This window comes from Dendropsophus ebraccatus, chromosome 5, assembly GCF_027789765.1.
Source record: "Dendropsophus ebraccatus isolate aDenEbr1 chromosome 5, aDenEbr1.pat, whole genome shotgun sequence".
Taxonomy (NCBI): domain Eukaryota; kingdom Metazoa; phylum Chordata; class Amphibia; order Anura; family Hylidae; genus Dendropsophus; species Dendropsophus ebraccatus.
In genome coordinates, this window is record NC_091458.1 from 48447258 (window position 1) to 48469069 (window position 21812).

A 21812-nucleotide genomic window follows, 5' to 3' on the forward strand; every position below is an offset into this window, starting at 1 on the left:
ACAGTACTATGGATGGCATGTGGGAGGGAGAAGGGGTTACACATACACTGGCTTTACATTGTGCTTTGGGAACAGAAGAAACAGAAGTGAGAAACACAGGTTAAACAAAGCACTGAACTGCTGCTACTGAGAAGCTATGGGTGGTCAGAGATGGAGGAAAGCTTGTATCTACCTTTCAAGAACAGTGTGGATCATCTTTATCACATATGTAATAGAGAGAGAGAAAGAGAGAGAGAGAGAGAGACAGCACTTTTTGAAGTGAAAAAATCTGTGGCTTTATTCACACCCTTGTGACGTTTTGGCTAACACACTAGCTTTTCTCAAGGAAGTTATTGTGTTTAGGCGAAACGTTGCAAGGGTGTGAATAAAGCCACACTTTTCACTTCAAAAAGTGTTGTCTCTCTCTATTACTTATTTAGATGATCTGAACCTTGAGCCCAGTCTGGTGAGGCGTGCACTACACTAATTTTCTACGTTTAAATTTTTTTGTACTGTCACTCTTTTGTACTCATTGTATTCATTTTCATCAGATAGACTGACCCAGTTTACAAGTAAACAGCCCAATATTTCTCTCCCCCTCTCTTGCACAGAGCACATACTAAGCCCCATTCCCACTTCCTGCGTTCTGTCCTGACCTTGCTGTTAGTAGAGACAGCTTTCCCCCAACAACAGCATATTGCAGGGAAGGGAGACAGTTAATAGCCAGGCCTTTAGAGCTGTTTTTCTGAAATAAATCATTTTGTTAAATGAAATGGATTATGAATATTTTAGGACTCACATTGGCTATCACACAGAAGGAAGTTGTTTAAAAAGACGTGATCATTAAAATGATTTCACATAATTCTATAGGAATAATGTAAACCTTAAATGGAAGGTTAAGCTAAAGTATACTTTAATTTAAGAGATGTACACAAACTCCAATAAATAAACCTCCTAGGTATATATCCTCTCTGACTCTCCTGGGCTAACCCCATCAAATTATATGTAAACGTGGAGGTCTCTCAGTTAAAAGTTTGAGTAAGTGCACACCACTTACACAATGATTTCCAAAGTCCAAAACTGAATATTTTGGTAAAAGAACATCTTTCATTATTTACTCTTCCTTTTATAGAAAGTATATTATTTGTATGACCGTGTACTGCAATTCCTCTAGACCATGAGATGCCACAGTGTTTAATCCAAGGATTAACTGGACTTGCTTATCTCCGTAAACCACTGTTTTAAAAAAAAATCCAAAAATATAGTTATATGTCCATGGGGCCTGGAATGTATGGAAGTCTAGACCTTGCAAGATATTGTTCTCAGGGACTGCCAGTTAAGGTAGAATTCCCCTTGAGATTTGATTACTTTAAATCACATAGCAAGTTCCATGCGACCTCAGAACAGAAACTACATACTGTACATCAGCACTGAGAAGGAATAAATTAATTGCTATAAGAACTGAGATATGAAGAAGTTGCAATACTCCTCACTTGCATACATTGACCCACTGTGTGACCCGGCATTCCTCACACATAACATAGCAACACCAGTGAAAGCGACAGTTGCATCGTTCCCGTCGTGTCTGCATCAAGATGTTATGACCTCGTCCGCAGCAAAGGCTAGCACAGCTGTCAATCTGATGGCTTGTCTTATTACATACTCTTCCTTGAGTACCAGGGGAGTCTACCAGAGGGTCCCTCTCACAAAAGTCTGGAGACTTTTCAAAGTAGACAAGCTCACGAGCCAGTCGCTTCTTGTTAAGACGTGGATGGAAGGCTCCACTGTTTTTATTACGGGAGTTCACAAACACGGCACGTTGTAGTTTTTCACGAAGTAATGTGCTAACTGTCCGAAAATCGGGAGTTACGTGCCAACAAGTCTTAAACTGGCAACTTCCAGATGTTCCATGACATTTACATCTACGCTTCATGTTTTCTGTCACTGCCTGGAAAGATTGACAAGAAGAGGCTGTTAGGAAAAAGCGGGACGACATTGTAATGCAAAGAGTATCCCAATTATTGTTATAATGTTGTAAGGTTTCTTTAGGTCTTCATTAATGTAATATAAGACATGCCTTTAAATGTAAGCATTTATTGCATCATGATCACGCATACAAAAAATTAAAAAACATTCAGGGCCGATCAGTGGGAGCAAGCGAGCGTTCCCCGATTGCTGCCAGTGCTATTACATGAGTGGATAAGTGGGGGAGGGGCTCCCCAGACAATCTTTAGATTGTCTTGGGAGCCCATAGATGATAGCGGTGGTCTGCTGCCACTCCTTTTTCGTAGGTGACGGCAGCAGATCATTACTATCCTTGTCATTTGTCTTTCAACATGTTGAAAGACAATGATCAGCAGATATCGTGCATGTCAGCTGATCAATGCCTTTCACTACACAGAGCGATTATCGGCCATAATGCCCAATAGTCGGCCAAATACGGCCAATTATCTCTGTGTAATAGGGCCTCAAGGGCTTATGGATGTGGTCTTGTTATGCACCTATAATATGGTGCCTTTAGCATGCTGTAGGCAAATATTGTATGTCCTTGTACCTCCACTAAAACAATAGTAACATGCGCTATACCTTGCTGTGTGGCACAAGTTCAGACAACTTTTCCTAGTGTTGATAATGGTACCTTACAGAGACTTTATGCAATGGAACATAATGTATGTATGGTAGCCAAAGAAAGCTCCAGCGGATCTACATGAAAGATATAATCTTTATAGTGGCAGCTGTAGCAGCATTTCAGCAAGTAAAATGCAGAACCACAATCAGCCAACGTGTTTTGAGCTAGTGCCATGACAAAAGCCCAGCTGAGCCTGAAATGCGTTGGCAGTCAGATGTTCTGTGTTTTATGGGCTGTAATGCTGCTTAAGCTGCCACAATAAATATTGCAACTTTGTCTTGGACCAACGGAGATTTGCCTCTTTACCATTGGTAATAATGCTTCCCAGAATCTGCGTGTGTTCCACCCCCACCTGTGTCTATAGCATGTAAGGGTTTGTAATACGGACCAGTGTGGGGACTCTACATGGCACCAAACAAGGTTCAAGCACATGCAGCCTGTTGTGTTACTGTATTGTTATTTCAATGATTTTACTTGCTCATGTATTATAAGTCAGTGGTTACTTTGTTAATGTGCTACAATGTATTCGGTACGAAAACATAAAAAAAGACATTGTGCTATTTGTGCCATTGCAACCGCCAGAGAGTGGTAAAATAAAAGGTTTAAACTGATTGGTTTCAAAAAACAAAAATTCTTCCACTGTCCGCTAGATTTCCAATCTTCCCCACTTTCTTCCTTCTTTAGTTGAAGAACAGGATTCGACGGGGTCAATGACATGTATTTATATATATATTTATGTATATCTTACCTGTCTCCCCACACGGTTATTGTGTATCCTCATTCGTGCTTGAATATCCCTTGGTGACTCCCTGGAATCAAGAAAATCCCTGGAGAACTTCTCTCCAAATTCCAGCTCGTGTTTGCAGCCACCCCATTCCCAAGTATCCTGGGGGCTGGGCTCAGGGGTCTCCCGAAGCAGCGGAGTCAAGTCTCTGGGGAGACCCCTCACCTTAGATAAAGCTTGCAGTTGCAACTGGTTCAACTTTAAACGTATCTTCTCCTCAGTTCCCCTCCGTTTCCATTCACATCCACAGCCTTGCAGTTTACCCAGGCTACAAGCAGTGGCTACTGAATGCATGACTCCAGCTGCTAGCAAAGAGAAGGCAAAGGCACTCTCCCGGAAACCTGGGGGAGATAAAAATACAAGAAAATAATGTAGACTTGGCCTGCTGAACATTTTATATTAGATTTATCTGTGCCCATATTTTTGTTCAAATTAGATACCTCACCCTAAGAAATACATGTGTTGGCCATAATGAGTTCCCTATTCTATGTATGGTTTGTAATATAAATATGCACCTTCTAGTTTTGCCTTTTGTCTACTGTATATCCTAAACCTTAAAGAAAATCTGTCACTAGGTTTATTCCACCTTAAATGAGGGCAGCATAAACTAATGATATAAATGCTGAAAAGATTGGTGTATTACTTCCATCATTTTGTTCAGCCTTTTTCCTAATATGCAGGAGAATAGAATTCTTGCCACACCCCTCCGCCGCCCTCCAGCTGCTCATTGACAGTTGGTGCCTATACCCAGCATGGATAGATAACTGCCCATCAGCAGCTAGTGGGCGGAGTTTTCTGCTTCTCATGAATATCCAGGACTACTGGGCTCATGCACATAATGGAGAGGACTACTTATTGTCCATGTTATTCAGATGGATATCTCTGAATCAGCTGCACAGAACAATGAAAGTGATACACCGTTCTGTTCAGCTTCTCTGTCTTTCTGTGGTTTATGCTATCCTTAGATAGGGCTGCATAAACCTACTGACAGGGTATCTTTAAGATCCACCAAAACTGTAATTTTTTTTTAGGAACATTCTATACCTCCCGCCCCCCCCCCCCTTTCCCCTCCTTCAGGTCTGCTAACAGAGTCTGTTAAAGGGGTAAAGGGGTATTCTCATCTCATTACATAGTTAAACCTCTTGGGATCATCAAGTGATAAATACTTTTGCAAATACAATCATTTAGCAAACTTGCCTCCTCCTTCTGATATGCTGCGCTTTCCCTTTCCTTGTTGACTCACTGTCTAGGTTACAGACCACCACTCTGATCTAAAATCAGTGGTCTTACTTGTGCATATGTAGCGTTAAGGTACATGTATTGAAATATAGTATGTATGTATATACTGTATAATAAATATAAATGTGTTTACTATATCTATATATGCACCAAGCAGACCACTGCTTTTAGAGCAGAGTGGTGGTCTGTAACCTAGACAATGAGCTGTCAACAATAAAAGGAAAGAGCAGCCTATAAGGAGAATGAGGCAAGTTTGCTATATATATATATATATATATATATATATATATATATACTGTAGGCTAAAATATTAAACTTGACAAGCCCTACAAATTTAACTATGTTAGTTGAGATGGGAATACCTTTTGGTCTTAATGCCATAACAGCCTGTCAATTACTGGATATATTCCCAACAGTTCCTTTCCTATATACTGGCCTTCCGTTCTGCTTATACATCATGGCCCTCTCCTGTAGGATAAGCCTCTATTAGTCACGTCAGTTCTTTTCTAGCACTCCTGTTATGTTTGTAAACCAGTTACCTCCTGTATCGGGATAGTGGTGGATGCTACAACAAAGGGTTAAAAATGAATATTAGTTCTGCCTCTTACACTAAAAGCAGCACAGTTCCCCAAAACTCCCATCCGGGGAGTTAGAGCTCCACAATTTGTGAAGTTATTACTTGCACTTGGGAATTTCCCAGCAGAAGCAGCTGTAAATAGTAAGCTTCTATTCTATTTTATATACTTCGCCTTCTTCATAACTCATTCCTCATTGGCCATGGTTCAATATGCTTTTAGGCTGCTTACCGATGACAGAGAAGTTTGAAGTTGTTCCAATGGTACCAGGGTAAATTCACGGTTAATGTGGTGACATTTTTCGCACTTCATTGTAATGGTTTTTCCTCATGTTTAAGTATTTTCTTTTGTTATTTATACATTTCTACAATTGTCACTATATCAAAATATTATTTACCAAGCCAATGTTTGATTTTTATATAGTAATTTTACATCTATCTATACTTATGCTCTGCTTAACACTGGTGTCTGTCATTATTCATGTTTTTTGTATTGATTTATTGATGATGTTCAGATTTATTCATTAAGGGGTTATTTCTCATATAAATGTCAGAGAGATGCAAGTCTGAAACCTGTACCAATCTCACGGTTGAGGGCCCCCTGGCCCCGTCTGGCCTGCTTGTTGCTGCGAGAGGTGATTGTGAAGCCGAAGACAGTTGGACAGGAGGCCCTCAATCCTTAAAAAGAGGTATGGATGTGATAAAGTCTGTGATGTGTACCTACAAGGTGAGCCTGCCTACAGAAGATGTTCCACATTGTGTACCTCAAAGGTAGATCAAGGCTTCCTTCTCATCTCTGACCATCCGTAATACAGTGGTGCCTTGGATTACGAGCATAATTCGTTCCAGGACTGTGCTAGTAATCCAAATCCACTCTTAAACCAAAGCAAATTTTCCCATAAGAAATTACTGAAATGCAGACAATTGGTTCCACACCACAAAAATAATGATTTTGCATAAGAATGAAAAAACAGCAGCAGTTTGTAGATACAGGATGGAGGTGCAGATCCCCATAATACAGTTGTGTAGTACAACAGGCTAGAATAGACAAGCAGGGCTGCTGTCAGAGGTCTGTGTGGTCACATGATAGGGATTGGGAAGGGGTTCAACATGGACAAATCAGGAAGTGAGATTTACAGAGCTGTGCAAGAGGACAGTGACAGACATTTTATATACAGTAGTGTGAATGGCTAAGTGTAAGTGCAGGCACATTATAGCAGCAGTGTGTATAGCTGAGTGTGAGTGCAGGCACATTATAGCAGCAGCAGTGTGTATAGCTGAGTGTGAGTGCAGGCACATTATAGCAGGAATGGAGAGGATAGGAAACACAAGGGCTGACAGATCTGCTATGATTTGGAAGGTGATGGAGACTTCCTGGGTCAGAGTACAGTGCTGTAGACCACACTATGCAGACCATGACCCTCCCTCACTCGCTCCCATCCTGTAGAGGGAGCTCTTAAACCAAGGCAATGCTCTTACACCAAGTTACAGTTTTGAAAAACTGTGAGCTCTTCTTGCAAAACGCTCTTAATCCAAGTTACTCTTAAACCAAGGTACTGTACCACTGTATTCTGTTGTCGGTAGCTGTCCCTTGTGTAAATACCAGTGTATTTACTGTCCAAAGTGTCAGTGTTAAACTCCCCCCCCCCCCACACTTGTTTTTCTACTTGACAGCAACTGTAGCTACTCACTGCTTAGTGTAACCCTTTTTGGCTGTGAACCAAATGCTGCTGTTTCTTTCATTTCTGCTCCCATAGCACCTTACAAATCAAGTAGTACACTTTTTCTAGCCCCATATCATGGTATACTAAAGAGCTATATGTGCTTGGATTAGCCAGAGAAGTAAGTGAAAGAAAGTCCATGTATGTGTAGCAGCTCACCTCTGGTCCCACCCTTTGAAATGAACGCAATAGTGAATTATCGTCCGCATAGTCGTTAACGATAAACGATCCAAACGACCGCTATTGTGAAAGACCTGAAATTGTTCACCCATTTACATGGAACGATAATCGTTACTTATGATCGTTCTTGCAGTTGTCTTGTCGTCGCTATTGCGTTCGTCACTACTGCGAATGACGTCTTATTCAATGCGAACGATTTGTGAACGAGCAACGATAAAAATAGGTCCAGGTATTATTAAACAATCAACAATTTCTTGTTCGGTCGTTAATCGTTAACTGCTATTCAACCGAATGATTATCGCTTAGATTCGAACGACTTAACGATAATTTGAATAATAATCGTCCCGTGGAATAGGGCCCGAAATAGTTGTGCACCATGGAGGGGACTCTCGGGGGCTCAATAACAGCAGTGAAAGCACTAAAATCACCTTGTAACCTTGGTTACTCTAACAAAACCATGCATGTTTTTAAAAATCTTTTGAAATGACAGCTCCACTTTAACCTGGTCCCTATTCTTAATATTGGTAAATAAGAATAATTTCAGCAAAAAGGACCTGGAATGCATATGTATTAGTTTTCAATGATACAATACTTACTAATATTTCATTTCATTGCCACTTCTCCCAGATTAACATCTCTACAAGTGGAGTAGCTTCACCTAGGACTATCATTAGGCAAGTTTTTTGAGTTTTTTTTTTTTTTTTTGGCCATAGACGTGAGTTAGTCACAATTTAGGTGTGCCAAGAAGAAAGCTGTCTGCCACCCATGGGCATGTTTTACACCCGTCTACACCTAATCTCCAATTTATAAGTTTCACAGTTATTACAGAACAAGTATGTTCAAGCACTTTCTATAAAACAATAAAAAATAATATCGTCTAACACGATAACATTTCTGTCCATTTGTCTAAAACTAAAAAGGTTCAAAATGTCAACTCTTAAATAAAGACACTAATGTAGTTGACATATATAACACTTGTAAAAATAATCCTGATAATCCTGGTGAATTGTGAAAACGTATTCACGACTTTACGTATAATATAGTCGATATTACTTTATATCTTTACCAATCTCATTACTTAGTGTTTTGGATATTTCAATATTCTAATCTATTGTAAGGGAGCAAAAAAAAACCCCATAAAATTAACTGAAGGTTGTTATTTAGGAAATTGTTCTAAAAACTTGATGGTAAAAATGTTTTTGAAAAGTTTATCATCCAGTAGAATTATTGCTATTCCATTGTGCTATGGGTTCTTAACATGGGCATAGCGTTGTAAGTATTGCACCTGCTATGGATGTCATCTGTCCCAAATATTGCTCATATACCATTTTATGCATGCAGGAATCACCTAATATATTGCCTTACTCACTTACTTTACGAACTGTAATAACGCCTAAATAATACGGACTAAGGTTAAGTTCATGGCACATGGCCACAATTTGTGCTGATTTGTATGCAGAATCTGCGCTCTTCCTGAACATCAGTTGAAGTTGGAATGTGAGTGCAATTGAATGGTGCCAGGCTTTGGTACTGGAGCATCTAGGCTCCACCTCCTTGACACTTGGCTGAGAAATAAAAAGGTAATTTTATAAGTCTGTTAACTGCCATCAGCTTCCCAAAGGTGCAGTTTGCTTTTATACCCTAACAGCTATCCAATGGTGTCTGCAGCTCTTAACAGCAAATAGACAGATCCCCTTTAAAATCCACTTAGAAATCTTCATCAATTCAATTCTTCAGAATTTTCTGATCATTCACCATGTAAACAAGATGTAAATAACTTAAGGGGTTATCCAGGTTCAGAAAAACATGGCTGCTTTATATCAGAAACAGCACCACTCTTGTCCTCAGTTTGGTTAAGGTTTTGCAGCTTAGTTCCATTGAAGTGTATAAAGCTGAATTATAATACCACACACACCCTGAGGACAGGGATGGTGCTGTTTATGCAAGAAAGTAATTGTGCTTTTTCTAATTCTGGATAACCCCTTTAAGGGAAGTCACAGAGAATATATTTATATACTTAATGACCACTTTATTATAGACATACTTATAATGGCATGTTGGGCCTCCTTTGACTTTCAGCATTACAGCAATATGTTGAGGCTTAGACATCGCACTAGGTGTTGAAACTGTTCTAGAGAATATTGGACGGATTGGTAGAGATGAGCAAACCTCGAGCACGCTTGGGTTCATCCAAAACCGGGTGTGTGGCATTTCATTACCGATGGCTTTAGAAGGCAGTGGTCTGCTTACATCCTCCCACCTGCTCTTCTACCCTTAAAACAAACTGCCATTGCTTTAACTTGAGTGAACTTCAAGCATAGGCTCTATCCATTTTTTCAGGACTCCTTGGACTGCATCCAACTTCTTCCGCAAACAGTAATCAAATACTGCATGCTCGGGTTCTGACAAACCCCAGTGTTCTCAAGGTTCACTCATCTCTACAGGATAGCTTTTTGCAGTTGCTGCATATTAGGTGGAGGTACCGAACAGCATCCCCTTTAGCTAGAATACTATTGACACTGCTGCATAGTAATATCCCACAAGGTCTTTGAAACACTGACGTCTGGCTAGTCCAGCTCAGATATCCAGGCCTCACTCAAACTTACTCCCATTATTTGTTTATTCCAATTCACTACATATTTAAATTTGTGTAGTTGGGGGCTGGGTTCACACTATGTATATTTCAGGCAGTATTTGGTCCTCATGTCAGGTCCTCATAGCATCCAAAACCAGGAGTGGATTGAAAACACAGAAAGGATCTGTTCACACAATGTTGAAATTGAGTGGATGGCCGCCATATAACAGTAAATAACGGCCATTATTTCAATACCACAGCCGTTGTTTTAAAATAACAGCAAATATTTGCCATTAAATGATGGCCATCCACTCAATTACAACATTATGTGAACAGAGCCTTTCTGTGTTTATAATCCACTCCTGGTTTTGGTTGCTATACAGCCTCACAAATACAGCCTCAAATATACATAGTGTGAACCCAGCCTAAAGGGGTATTCCCATCTGAAGAAGTTATTCCCTATCTACAGGAGTGGGGATATGAGCTCATCGGTGGGGGTCAGACTGCTGGGACTTCCAGAAACCCCTGGAATAAACAGTGTGTCCTGGGCATGGGCAGGTGCCGGGCATTTCCTAATTCAGCAGTCAGTCCCCTACCAATCTGCTTTCTGTCAATCCTCTAGATAGGAGATAATATCTTTGGATGGGAATACCTCTTTAATCAATAAGACACCATATTTCTACTAATATCAATATAGTTCTTGGATGCACCACTATATGCATCTAAGGTTGCTTGGCATTGACCATACCTCTTTTCAGAATTGCACTGTCGTGTGGCACTTTGCCCCCTGTCTCCAAAGTGGAACAATTCCAGCGTTGCCCTTTTAGCTGGTGCTGACATTCATGGATAGCAATCTGGATTCCTTGGAGAGCTGACGCTGTCACATCGGGGCTGCGCACGCACAGGCCCAGCTGGCGCTTACTTAGGCCAGGTAGTGTCAGACAGACGGTGTTAGGAGTTAGGATGGGGTCATTGGGCAGCTTCAAACCCAAAATATCATTGCATAGAACTCTGGAGAGAGAAGAAACAAAAGTCAGAAGTTATTAAATAGAGAACATTCTAGAATAAGCAAGTGGACATTGGTACAGCTCTCTTGTGTATAATGAATATACAGTAAAGGTGCTAATACCTGCCAGAGCCTCCCAACTCTCCACCAATAGATGATATTGGTGGAAAGAAGGGTTCAGACTTTCTTGATTTTCAGTCCCCGACCCTATTATTTTCTTGGAGGGATAAGCAGGAGCCAGAGCTGTCCGACCACAGCTTAGCCATCCCCATAGAGACAAAAAGGAATGTGAAATTTATGTATATGTGTCGATGGGGTGTCTCAGGAGCGATAGGTGTCAACTAGAGATGAGCGAACCGTCGTACTTTTGGTCCGACGGCATCTTTGCTCAATTACAATGCCTGGGATACCTGCGTAGTTGTGCTCCTGGGAATCTGCGGGCAGGATCTTTCAAGGAATGTATCTTGAATTCCCTGGAAGATCCTGCCTGCAGATTCACGGGAGCGCAACTATGCTCCCGGGATCGCAGGCATCGCACTGGCGCGAGCGGCTTTCGGGCTGAAAGTCCGAAAGTTCCGCTCATCTCTAGTGTCAACTAAACAAAAGTTTGGCCGACAGATATTTAAAGTGTCTCGATTTAACAAATGTCTATCTATTTTTAATGATCCAGCTACAAATCTAGCAATATCCAGAGTATAAACCATATTGAACTGGATCTGTACAATATAATCACCAAACCATATTTGTATATAAGCTTGAATTAAAGTGACAAGCTCAATTAAAAGAGTACTCCAGCGATTTATTTTTTCTATTAAATCACTAGTGTCAGAATATAATATATATTTGTTATGTATTTCTATGTAAAAATCTCCAGTCTTCCACTACTTATCAGCTGCTGTATGTCCTGCAGGAAGTGGTGTTTTCTTTCCAGTCTGACACAGTGCTCTCTACTGCCACCTCTGTCTGTGTCAAGAACTGCACAAAGCAGTAGCAAATTCCTATAGAAAACCTCTCATGCTCTGGAAAGTTGGCAGCAGAGAGCACTTTGTCAGACTGGAAAGAATACACCACTTCCTGTAGGACATACAGCAGCTAAGTACTGGAAGACTTGAGATTTTTTAATAGAAGTAAATTAAAAATCTAAATAGCTCTCTGACACCAGTTGATGTGAAAGATATTTTTTTCTGCAGTACAGCTCATTTAAAAACTCAAAAAATATATTTTATGTATCAATTCTGCATTGTTTTCAATATATCTGCTTGTGGTCTTGTATCTTTCTTGCCTTATTGATTCCTACTAGAGATAAGCAAAGTTTGGGCATGCTTGGGTGCCAAGCGTGCAGCATTTGATTACCAGTGGCTGAAGAAGTTGGATGCCACCCTAAGGCTGCCTGGAAAACATGGACACAACCATAGGCCATAGGCTTTTTCCATGTTTTCCAGGACTCCCTAGGGCTGCATCCAACTTTTTCAGGCACCGGTAATCAAGTGCTGCACACTTGGGTTCATTCGGACTCAAGCATACTCGAGGTTTGCTCATTTCTAGTTCCTACCAAATGACAGCAAGCAGAGCTCTTGAAAACCATGTATGAAAGAAACATGTAATAAACTGGTTGTGGAGTCTATCACAGTCCCTGGTGGTGAAGAAGGTGATCTGTAAGTTCTATTTGCATCTGGTATTGCTCTTTAACTGAGTCTTATATAAGTGGAAATACAACTATACATTTCAAAAGACCATATCATGCCTTGGCAATCAGCTCCATGTAATTTTAGATGGGATTATAATATTCATTTAGATCTTAGTTTTAACAGATGTACAAGAAACCATTAAGTGCAGGATAGGACCTGTCAGATGCATTGGCAATAAATAAAAATAAAAATTCAAGCCCTGAAGAAAATTACATTCCACCGAATGTTCTTTTCCATTTCTCTAGGCTCTTGTTTTATTTGCTACTGTCTGGTCCCAGGGATACGTATGTAAGGGAAGGTGTGCAGGTCACCTGGCATTGCATGCCATGCTTCAGGTTCTGTTAAAGCGCCAAATGTTTAAGCCAAGAGGTGCCCTATGTTCATGCAGATGTGGCTGTAAAATGGTTAACACATGGCCTGCACATCTTGCCCTGGGTGGGGACAGAAGACTCGACCGCTGTCAGAAACTCTGCGGGACGCTCCCTGCAGGGTGGGAATATATTTGTCTTCACTTTGGAACTGGGGATCAGCAATTTCTCTCCTGCTGTAGGAGGGGCAGGAAAACAGAACTCGGAGCCAAGGGACCAAACGACAGATCAAAACATGCCCATGCTGAAGGGAAAATAATTCATGTTTTATAACCATAGTAATAAAAGCAGCTTTTCTCAAAACAGGAAGTGAGAATGTAATAAAACATACACAGAGATACATTATTAGCATGCATGTTAACAAATGCAGACAAAACTATCAATACTACAAGATATAAGGTGCTCCAGGACACAAAGTACACGTGGATACCCTCCAGCCCAGCACTATAGTCCAAGCGGAAAGAGGAAAAAACTCTGCACTTCTAATATGACACCTATATTTTCTCCCTTGTGAAGGGGCTGGGGGGTCTTAAGGGATGCTCCGTGCATTAGTGGACGTGCCAACATTGTTCTGGGTTGTCCAATATGCAACTCAATGATGGCGCTGAATTGTCGCCCAACAGTATCAGTGGGTTGGCACAAAATGCTTTGATTGGAGTGCAATGTTATGTTATAAGATGTCAGCACCAGTGCAAACCAGTAAGCTTGGTATATGAATACTGGTGGCTAGAGAACATAGATACCGCCCTAGGGCTTCTTGGAAAACGTGGATACAGTCATAGGCCAGGTTCACACGCTGTATGACAGTGGCCGCTGCTGTCTGTGAAGTTCATCCTGGTCGGTACTTCATTTCTTTTTAATTGGCATTCGGGTGCATTCGGGTGTGCCCGCACTCCAATTAACCATAGCAGACAATGTAAAGTACAGCCGGAGCCGCACATTACATTGTCTGTACTGTCAGTTTTTTGTGCGGCCGCCTGGAATCCCAGCCGGAGTGTATACAGTGTGTATACACTCCAGCCAGGATTCCATAGCAATTAAAGCGACTGGCAAATTCATTAAATTCATTGGTTGCAAACCTGCAACTACAGCTGTTGTTTAATGAATTTATACATTGTTTGAACTTAGCCATAGGCTGTAACCATGTTTTCCATCTATTTTGCATCCATCTTCTCCAGCCTCTGGGATTCAAATACCAAGTGTTTGGGGTTGCACTGTAAGTTATCATCAGTTTTTTTCATCCTTTTTTACTAGAAAAATTTCAGAGCCAGATAGGAAATTGCTGCAGGTCAGGTTTTCCTATTCATCTTCTAGACCAGTCTAGTGAATGCCAGGAATGATTCCATTGACAACAATGGAATCGGTTTCGGCTTCAGTTTCTCTCCAACATTTAACTACTTGAGATGAGCGCAACTGGAGCATGCTTTTTTAGGACATGTTTTTTTGGACTCCCTGGGGCTACATCCAACTTCTTCAGCCTCTGGTATTTAAATGACGAACGATCGGACTTGAGCATGCTTCTAATGTAAAAGATGTATAACGATTGACTATATTTTTTTTATATTAAGGAAAAAACATTCTTCCTCCTTTAACAATTTAGAACAATATGATCATAGGTTTATATTTAATAACTCTATTATATTAGATTAGTCCAGTTAGTATTTGTCAATTGGTCAACTGGTATATGTTTCAGCCATGGCAACGTGCTCCTGCCTAGTGTGAACGGTGTTCTAGGAGAGCTGACCAATTTTTTCTTTTTTTCTGTGTTCCAGTTGGGGGAGTGGCTGCCCCTACTTGGTCGTGCACTCCTTCTGTCTCATCCAGGTGGTGCAATTATTTTTGCAGGTATTAGACAGATCTTGCATGCCCAGAGCATAGGCGTATTACACGCCATGGAGAGGCCATAGTAGTGTAGGGTCTGCCTCGATATGAGTCCACCTTATTGTGGTGAGGCAGGTTACGCTGTTTGCAAATAGTAACCAAGAGACTCATTATTTTTGTGGGAATTTTTTTTGGCAGTTTGAGGGGGCTGCTTTTAACTACTTTCATGTCTATGGTGGGTCTGTATCTTGCTGTTGCGGTGAGCTGTTGCATTTTTCTGTGTTTTTGTGTGTTTGCAATGTCAGCCATGGCAACGTGCTCCTGCCTAGTGTGAACGGTGTTCTAGGAGAGCTGACCAATTTTTTCCTTTTTTCTGTGTATGTTGATGACAACCAGTCATGTCTTGCCTGTATCTCTTCATCAGCAGTTACTGTAATTTTTATTTTATTATTATTTTAATATATAGCATCTTGTAGACAGAAATAGTGTATATCATTAGTAATGCCAGATTACTTGTGATTAGAGATGGATGAAAGTTGAGCATGCTCAGGTTCATCTGAACCTGAACGTTCTGCATTTGATTAGCAGTGTCCGAAGAAGTTGGATGCAACCCTAAGAAGTCCTGGAAAACATGGATACAATCTATGCCATGGGTCCCCAAACTGCAGCCCTCCAGCTGTTGCAAAACGACAACTCCCATCATGCCTGGACAGCTAAAGCTTTGGATTTGGCTGTCCAGGCATGATGGAAAATGTAGTATTGCAGCAGCTGAAGGGCCGCAGTTTGGAGACCCATGGTCTATGCTGTATCAATGTTTTCAAGGCAGAGTTAGGGCTGCATCCAACTTCTTTAGCCACTGATAATCAAATGCAGAACGTTCAGGTTCAGATGAATATAAAAGCACTTTATAAGCATTTCCTGTAATAAGTGTATATTGGTAATTTGTATAGCTTTTGAGCGGGTGCTGTAAACCGTCGTGGTCCCAGGTGCTGCTCGTAGCCCAGGACCGCGGCTATTAGTGGGCACGGTCTGATCGCCGTACCCGCTAATAAAGTAATCAGATGCAGCTGTCAAGTTGACAGCTGCATCCGATTACTTGATGCAGCCGTTCCCTGGTGTCTAGTGGGGTGGATCTCTCCTCCGGGACAGAGCGATCCATACATCTTACTTCCTCCGGGGTCAGCGCCGTAACAGCGCTGATCCTGGCTCGGCACTCGATTGCTTCCGTCTGCAGCAGCCGGAAGCAATCAATGTGCCTATCTCATCGATCTATGCTGCATATCTATGCAGCACAGATCTCAATAAGAGATCAGTGCACTTATACTAGAAGTCCCCCAGGGGGGCTTTTAGTATAAGTGTAAAAGAAAAAAAAAGTGTTATTATCAATAAAAAGCCCCCTCCCCTAATAAAAGTCAGAATCACCCCCCTTTTCCCATTTTATAAATAAAAATAAATAAATAAACATGTTTGGTATCGCCACGTGCATAATCGCCCGAAATATTAATTTATCACATTCCTGATCTCGCACAGTAAATGGCGTAAGTGGAAAAAAATCCCAAAGTGCAGAATTGCGCATTTTTGGTCGCATCAAATCCAGAAAATTTTTTATAAAAAGTGATCAAAAAGTCGTATATGCGCAATCAAGGTACCAATAGAAAGTACACATAATGGCGCAAAAAATTACACCTCACACAGCCCCATAGACCAAGGTATAAAAGCGCTATAAGCCTGGGAATGGAGCGATTTTAAGGAACATATATTTGTTAACAATGGTTTGAATTTTTTACAGGCCATCAGATACAATAAAAGTTATACATGTTACATATCGTTGTAATCGAAACAACTTGAAGAACATATATAACAAGTCAGTTTTACCCCAGGGCGGATGGCGTAAAAGCGAAAAAACCCCAAATAAAAGAAATGCGTTTTGTTTTTTTTTCAATTTCACCACACGTTGAATTTTTCTGGCTTTGCAGTGTACTTTATGAAAAAATGCAGCGTGTCATTGCAAAGTAAAATTAGTGGTGCAAAAAATAAAGGATCATGTGGGTTTGTAGGTGAATAAAATGCAAGTGCTATGGCCTTTTAAGCACAAGGAGGGAAAAACGAAAACGCAAAAATTGAAATTGGCCCGGTCCTCTAAGGGTTAATGTAAGACAAAACAGGCCCGATGCATCAAATAAATGACCTACATAACTCTATGGTAACAATTTATCCATCCAGGTCCATCTCCAGGTAACATTTTGTATTTTATAGTGTATGACTTCTTATAGTGTTGTGTATAGGCTGGTAAACTAAAGGGTCTTACTCCCGTCCCATTTCTCAAAACTGGCACCAATACCATCAGTGACCATACAGCGGCATACGGGGTCCCGGAGTCACAGAAATAATATTGAACTTTTTTGTTCATGTGAGGACACTATATATGATAAGGGATCAATGTCTGTCTGACATGCTGGCTGGCAGACACATTCAAGGTATGTCAAACAAGTGCCAGCACATGCGTCTTATCTCCTCATCTATGTCAGACATCCCCTCTGTTAAAACATGTTCAGATTGAACAGAGGTTTGCGCAATATTAAACCTAATTACCAAGACAATACCAGATGCTTGTGCTACTTCACCCTACAGTATACACGAGAACTATACAATACACCTGAAAAGACCTGACAGTACAGAAAAATACCTACATTCCAAGGGCATGACTGATAAAGACAACCCCTGCTCATGTTCTCTACTAGGTCATATAGATATAAAAATGGTTGGTCCACCCACAATGGGCATCTCTTGTTCTACTGGACCTAGATGGTCATTCATCTGGCTGACCTATTTCTCCTGCAGTGCCTGCTGCAATAGAAATGCCTGGGTTCATCTTACTGGGGGCAGAGGTAGTGGGGCCTGATAAGACAACTGCATTTATTTAGGTACTCACTCTTACCTAACTTTTTGTTGCACATGTACTCCTAACTCACCAGTAGTATGCCTACAGTGGAATCACTATAGCTCAGCTGTATTAATGCATAATAATCTCTTTCCTTATTGCAGTTGGGTCATTTGACTGACTTCCAGTGATCTACAGGGTTACATCATCACCTATCCTAGCAGCAGACACATACCATCTCCACCCAGTTCCACCATTTATATTCATCTAAATGCATATTCTGCTGCTGAAAGGATTTTTTATTTTTATTTCAGAGACAAGAAGTATAGTCTGCTTTACAGCAGTGCTGCAAAGATTAAAACACTTTCCCTGCTCCCGGCAAAGATTCTACTACAGAAATATTCACAGAAAGATTCCCGGAAAGTGTCCCCCTGCCATCATCCTCTCCAGCAGCCCCAGCCCGCACAGCTCTGGGAGTCAGGTCGTGACATCACCATTTTATCCAGGAAGTGAAGCCTTGATGCAGTAGTAAGTGCAGGGAAAAAAGCACTTTATAAGCATTTCCTGTAATAAGTGTATATTGGTGATTTGTATAACTTTTGGGGAGGCAATACAATACTTTAATAAAAATGTTCACCAGACTTCTTTAATTGATTAGTGCTGGCACGGGGATGCCGGTTGTGTGGCCCTTTTTTTTTTAAATGCCACCTGGTTCCCACGCTTGGCACTGGTCTTTTTGGGAGCACTGGCGCTTTGGGGCATTGGGGGCAAGCCCATCGCTTCCCAGTGTGGAACTATCCCCTCCCCTCTGTTACACTGCTCCATTAATTTTAATAAAGCAGCTTCACAAAGGAAATGGGTTTTCGTCACACTGGGGGGTGGCAGGCCTGTCTCCAGTGCTCCAGGGCGGGCCAGTGCTCCTGAAAAGACCAGTGCCGAGTGTGGGAACCAGGTGGCATTTAAAAAAAAGGACTGCGGCAGCGGCATCCCTGTGCCAGCACTAATCGAGCAGCGCTGTACCTGATGGTACATTTGCTTTAGGTTACAAACCCACTTGCCGGATCTGCAGCGAGTCTCCATGCTGCGTTTTTGCAGCGAGACTCGCTGCAGATCCCGGCCCTATACTTTTAATGGCAGACAAACACGCAGCAGGGATGTACATCCCTGCTGCGAGTTTGTCTGCTGCCCACGCCATTAACCCCCCGGCCACCGGAGCTGATACTTCACCTGATCCCGGCTCCGGCGGTTCCTGATGTCTTCAGCAAGCCGGAGCGGGTACCAGGTGAAGTATATGCTCCAGCCAGCCGCCCGCAGCCCCGGCCGCCCGATCGCCCCCCCCCCCCGCAGCCCCGGCCGCCCGATCGCCCCCCGCAGCCCCGATCGCACACACGCCCCCCCGCAGCCCCGGCCGCCCTATCGCCCCCCCGCAGCCCCGGCCGCCCGATCGCACGCCCCCCCGGCAGCCCCGATCGCACACACGCCCCCCGCAGCCCCGATCGCACACATGCCCCCCCGCAGCCCCGGCCGCCCGATCGCACCCCCCGCAGCCCCGGCCGCCCGATCGCACGGCCCCCCGCAGCACCGATCGCACGCCCCCCCGATCGAGCGGCCGGAGCTGCGGGGGGCGTGTGTGCGATCGGGGCTGCGGGGGGGCGTGTGTGCGATCGGGGCTGCGGGGGGGCGTGTGTGCGATCGGGGCTGCGGGGGGGCGTGTGTGCGATCGGGGCTGCGGGGGGGGCGTGTGTGCGATCGGGGCTGCGGGGGGGGGGCATATACCTCACCTGGTCCCCGCTCCGGCTTGCTGAAGACATCGGGAACCGCCGGAGCCGGGATCAGGTGAAGTATCAGCTCCGGCGGCCGGGGGGTTAATGGGGCGGGCTGCAGACAAACTCGCAGCAGGGATGTACATCCCTGCTGCGTGTTTGTCTGCCATTAAAAGTATAGGGCCGGGATCTGCAGCGAGTCTCGCTGCAAAAACGCAGCATGGAGACTCGCTGCAGACCCGCCAAGTGGGTTTGTACCCTTAAGCATTCCAGTCAATGTGTATGCACCATGTGTTCTTGGTGATTTATAAGAGGCTACTACTGAAAGACAGGTGAGTGACATGTAAAGGAATAAAGGTAACTAATGTCTGCAAGTATTATTAATATTATCATGACCCTGATCATCACTAATCCTGTATCTTATCCCACCTCTGGTTCTCCACTGGTCACAAGAACTGAGGTCCTGTGTCTCCCATTTTGCCTCATTGCATGACTAAGAAGAGCGCCGAGTATTGTATTTAGCTATCTCTCTAGGTCCCATAAACTTTGAATGGAGTTACAGTATGGATACTTGACTGCAGCTCTGTTTAGACTCCTGAATGACCTAACCATGGTAAGGACAAATAGGGGACCCCGGACTCCCCATTCTCATGATCACTAATGGGGTCCTTGGTCCTCAGACACACATCACCTATTTATAAGATGCTGATTCTGAGAAAACCCTTTATTCATATTGTGGCTAACAAATACGTAGAACTCCCTCTTTATACAATTTGTCCTTATCTTCACGTTTGCTCTAGGTAGGCTTATCTCTCATTGATGGAACATAAATCTTCATAAACTCACTGAGGTCAAGGTGCAAGACTTTCATAAATCCCACCATGACAGCCCTCCTGAAGTTCAGGTGCTTAAACACTTCATTGCCGTAGGGTGCAATGGTTGACATTCAAGAAGACACATACCACGACTGGATAGGATTTAGGTATTAGTGCTATCAAGGCAGGGTCTAGTTAGCGATAGATGTAGTATTTTAATATAATATAATATGATATATAGTAAAAATCTTATTTAGCTGGATCTAAACTAATATATATAGAAAGCCAGTTCATTCCTTTCAACCCCTCAGATTTAGCCATGTCTAAAAGACAGCAAACAGTTGTGTCCAACTTCATTTATATTTTGTTAGAGATTGTGTATTTTACAGGCTCATGTATGATAATCTAAAAGAATTACATGTTTCTATGAGTTATGTGATGTATCATAAATTACGCATAAACAAATCTAACCTGCTGATATGTCCCTACTGCACAGGAGACGCTGAGGAGGAAGGTAAGAGACATACCTTCCTCCTCTGCATTTCCTGTGCAGTAGGGGACTATGAGCAGATTAAATTTGTCTAACCTGCTGATAGTTTCTCTTTAAACCTATACCTTTCACCGCTGGTAGTTTAAACCTGCACAGAATTCCCTCTCTCCACAAGCTCCAAGTATTGCCAAAGAAGGGTCAGACTGTCCATTAAATGTGTATATTACTATTGCTTGAGTCTTCCTTGGTAATAGATTGAGCTGGTACTACTGTGCACCTAGTTTAGACCTTCCTCTTATCTATGTAATCTTACAATTAGAAGTGTTCAATCAGTTTGGGTATGGACATATTACTTTTTCGGAAGGTGTGTAATGCATCATTAACTGTAATTAGATATGAGTGATCCTTGAGACCTAACACTCTCCATTTGATTACCAGTGGCTGAAGAAGTTGGATGCAGCCCTAAGGAGCCCCAGAAAACATTGATACAGAATATGGTCTATGGATGTATTAACGGTTTCCGGGCAGGCTTAAGGCTGCATTCAACTTCTTTAGCCACTGGTAATCGCTCAAAGCTCATCTCTAACTCTAATGCATTACTGAGGTTCTCAACAAAACGTATTTTCTGGGTGAAACTAGGCTTGGTGGGTAGTGTATCTCGTTGAGGAGACAAACAGGTGTATGAATTCTTACAACCCAAGCAATGTTCAAAAAAGGTATTAAAATATCTGGACTTGCTCTACATTGCCACCTACTGGAAGTAGGACTGTAAAGAGCGTTGACATAATAAAATAACAGTTCCAACATAAAGAAAAAATAAATTACCGACTGCAGAGCCATATAGAGATGGAAAGAATCCAGGGCCAGGTCCCTGTGTGAATGTCCCAGGCCATCCTCTGACCTTTCATTGGACAGCTGTGTCAGACAGTGAGGCTCCTTCTTCATCTCCTGGCCCAGAGGCTCCCTCTTCTCCAATCTTACTGAGCCTATTAAAGACAGACCAGTGTCAGTTTGGCTTCACTGTAGTGTAACAAAATTTTATGTTACAAGTTGCTAGAAAGAAAGCAAAGTACCTGATAGAGAATCACATGTAGAAATCTATAGGATGTTAATGTGCACAGACATATAGAAGAATAGGCAACCCACAAGGGATGAACCTAATGGTTTTGAGGCCTACAAGGACTGAGAGGTGACCCCACAACTAGACGACAGCTGTGTGATCAGCTTGGCTGCACTCACTTTCAAGACAACGTTTATGGTTCGATAAATTCTGAAGCTTTCCACATTTATTGACTTTCA

At 42.4% G+C, this 21812-nt stretch overlaps 1 protein-coding gene across 1 annotated transcript in view; it reads right to left on the reverse strand.

Annotated features, from left to right (window-relative positions):
* Positions 1-868: 868 nt before the first annotated feature.
* WNT10B (Wnt family member 10B) overlaps positions 869-21812 on the reverse strand; it is a 48571-nt gene continuing 27627 nt past the window's right edge. Inside the window, exons 2-5 of the mRNA XM_069972141.1 lie at positions 21339-21499; positions 10430-10692; positions 3357-3733; positions 869-1927 (exon numbers count right to left, since the gene is read on the reverse strand). Of these exons, the coding sequence (XP_069828242.1) occupies positions 1469-1927; positions 3357-3733; positions 10430-10692; positions 21339-21421 (1182 nt within the window). The 5' untranslated portion in view covers positions 21422-21499 and the 3' untranslated portion in view covers positions 869-1468. The remainder of the gene's footprint in view (positions 1928-3356; positions 3734-10429; positions 10693-21338; positions 21500-21812) is intronic.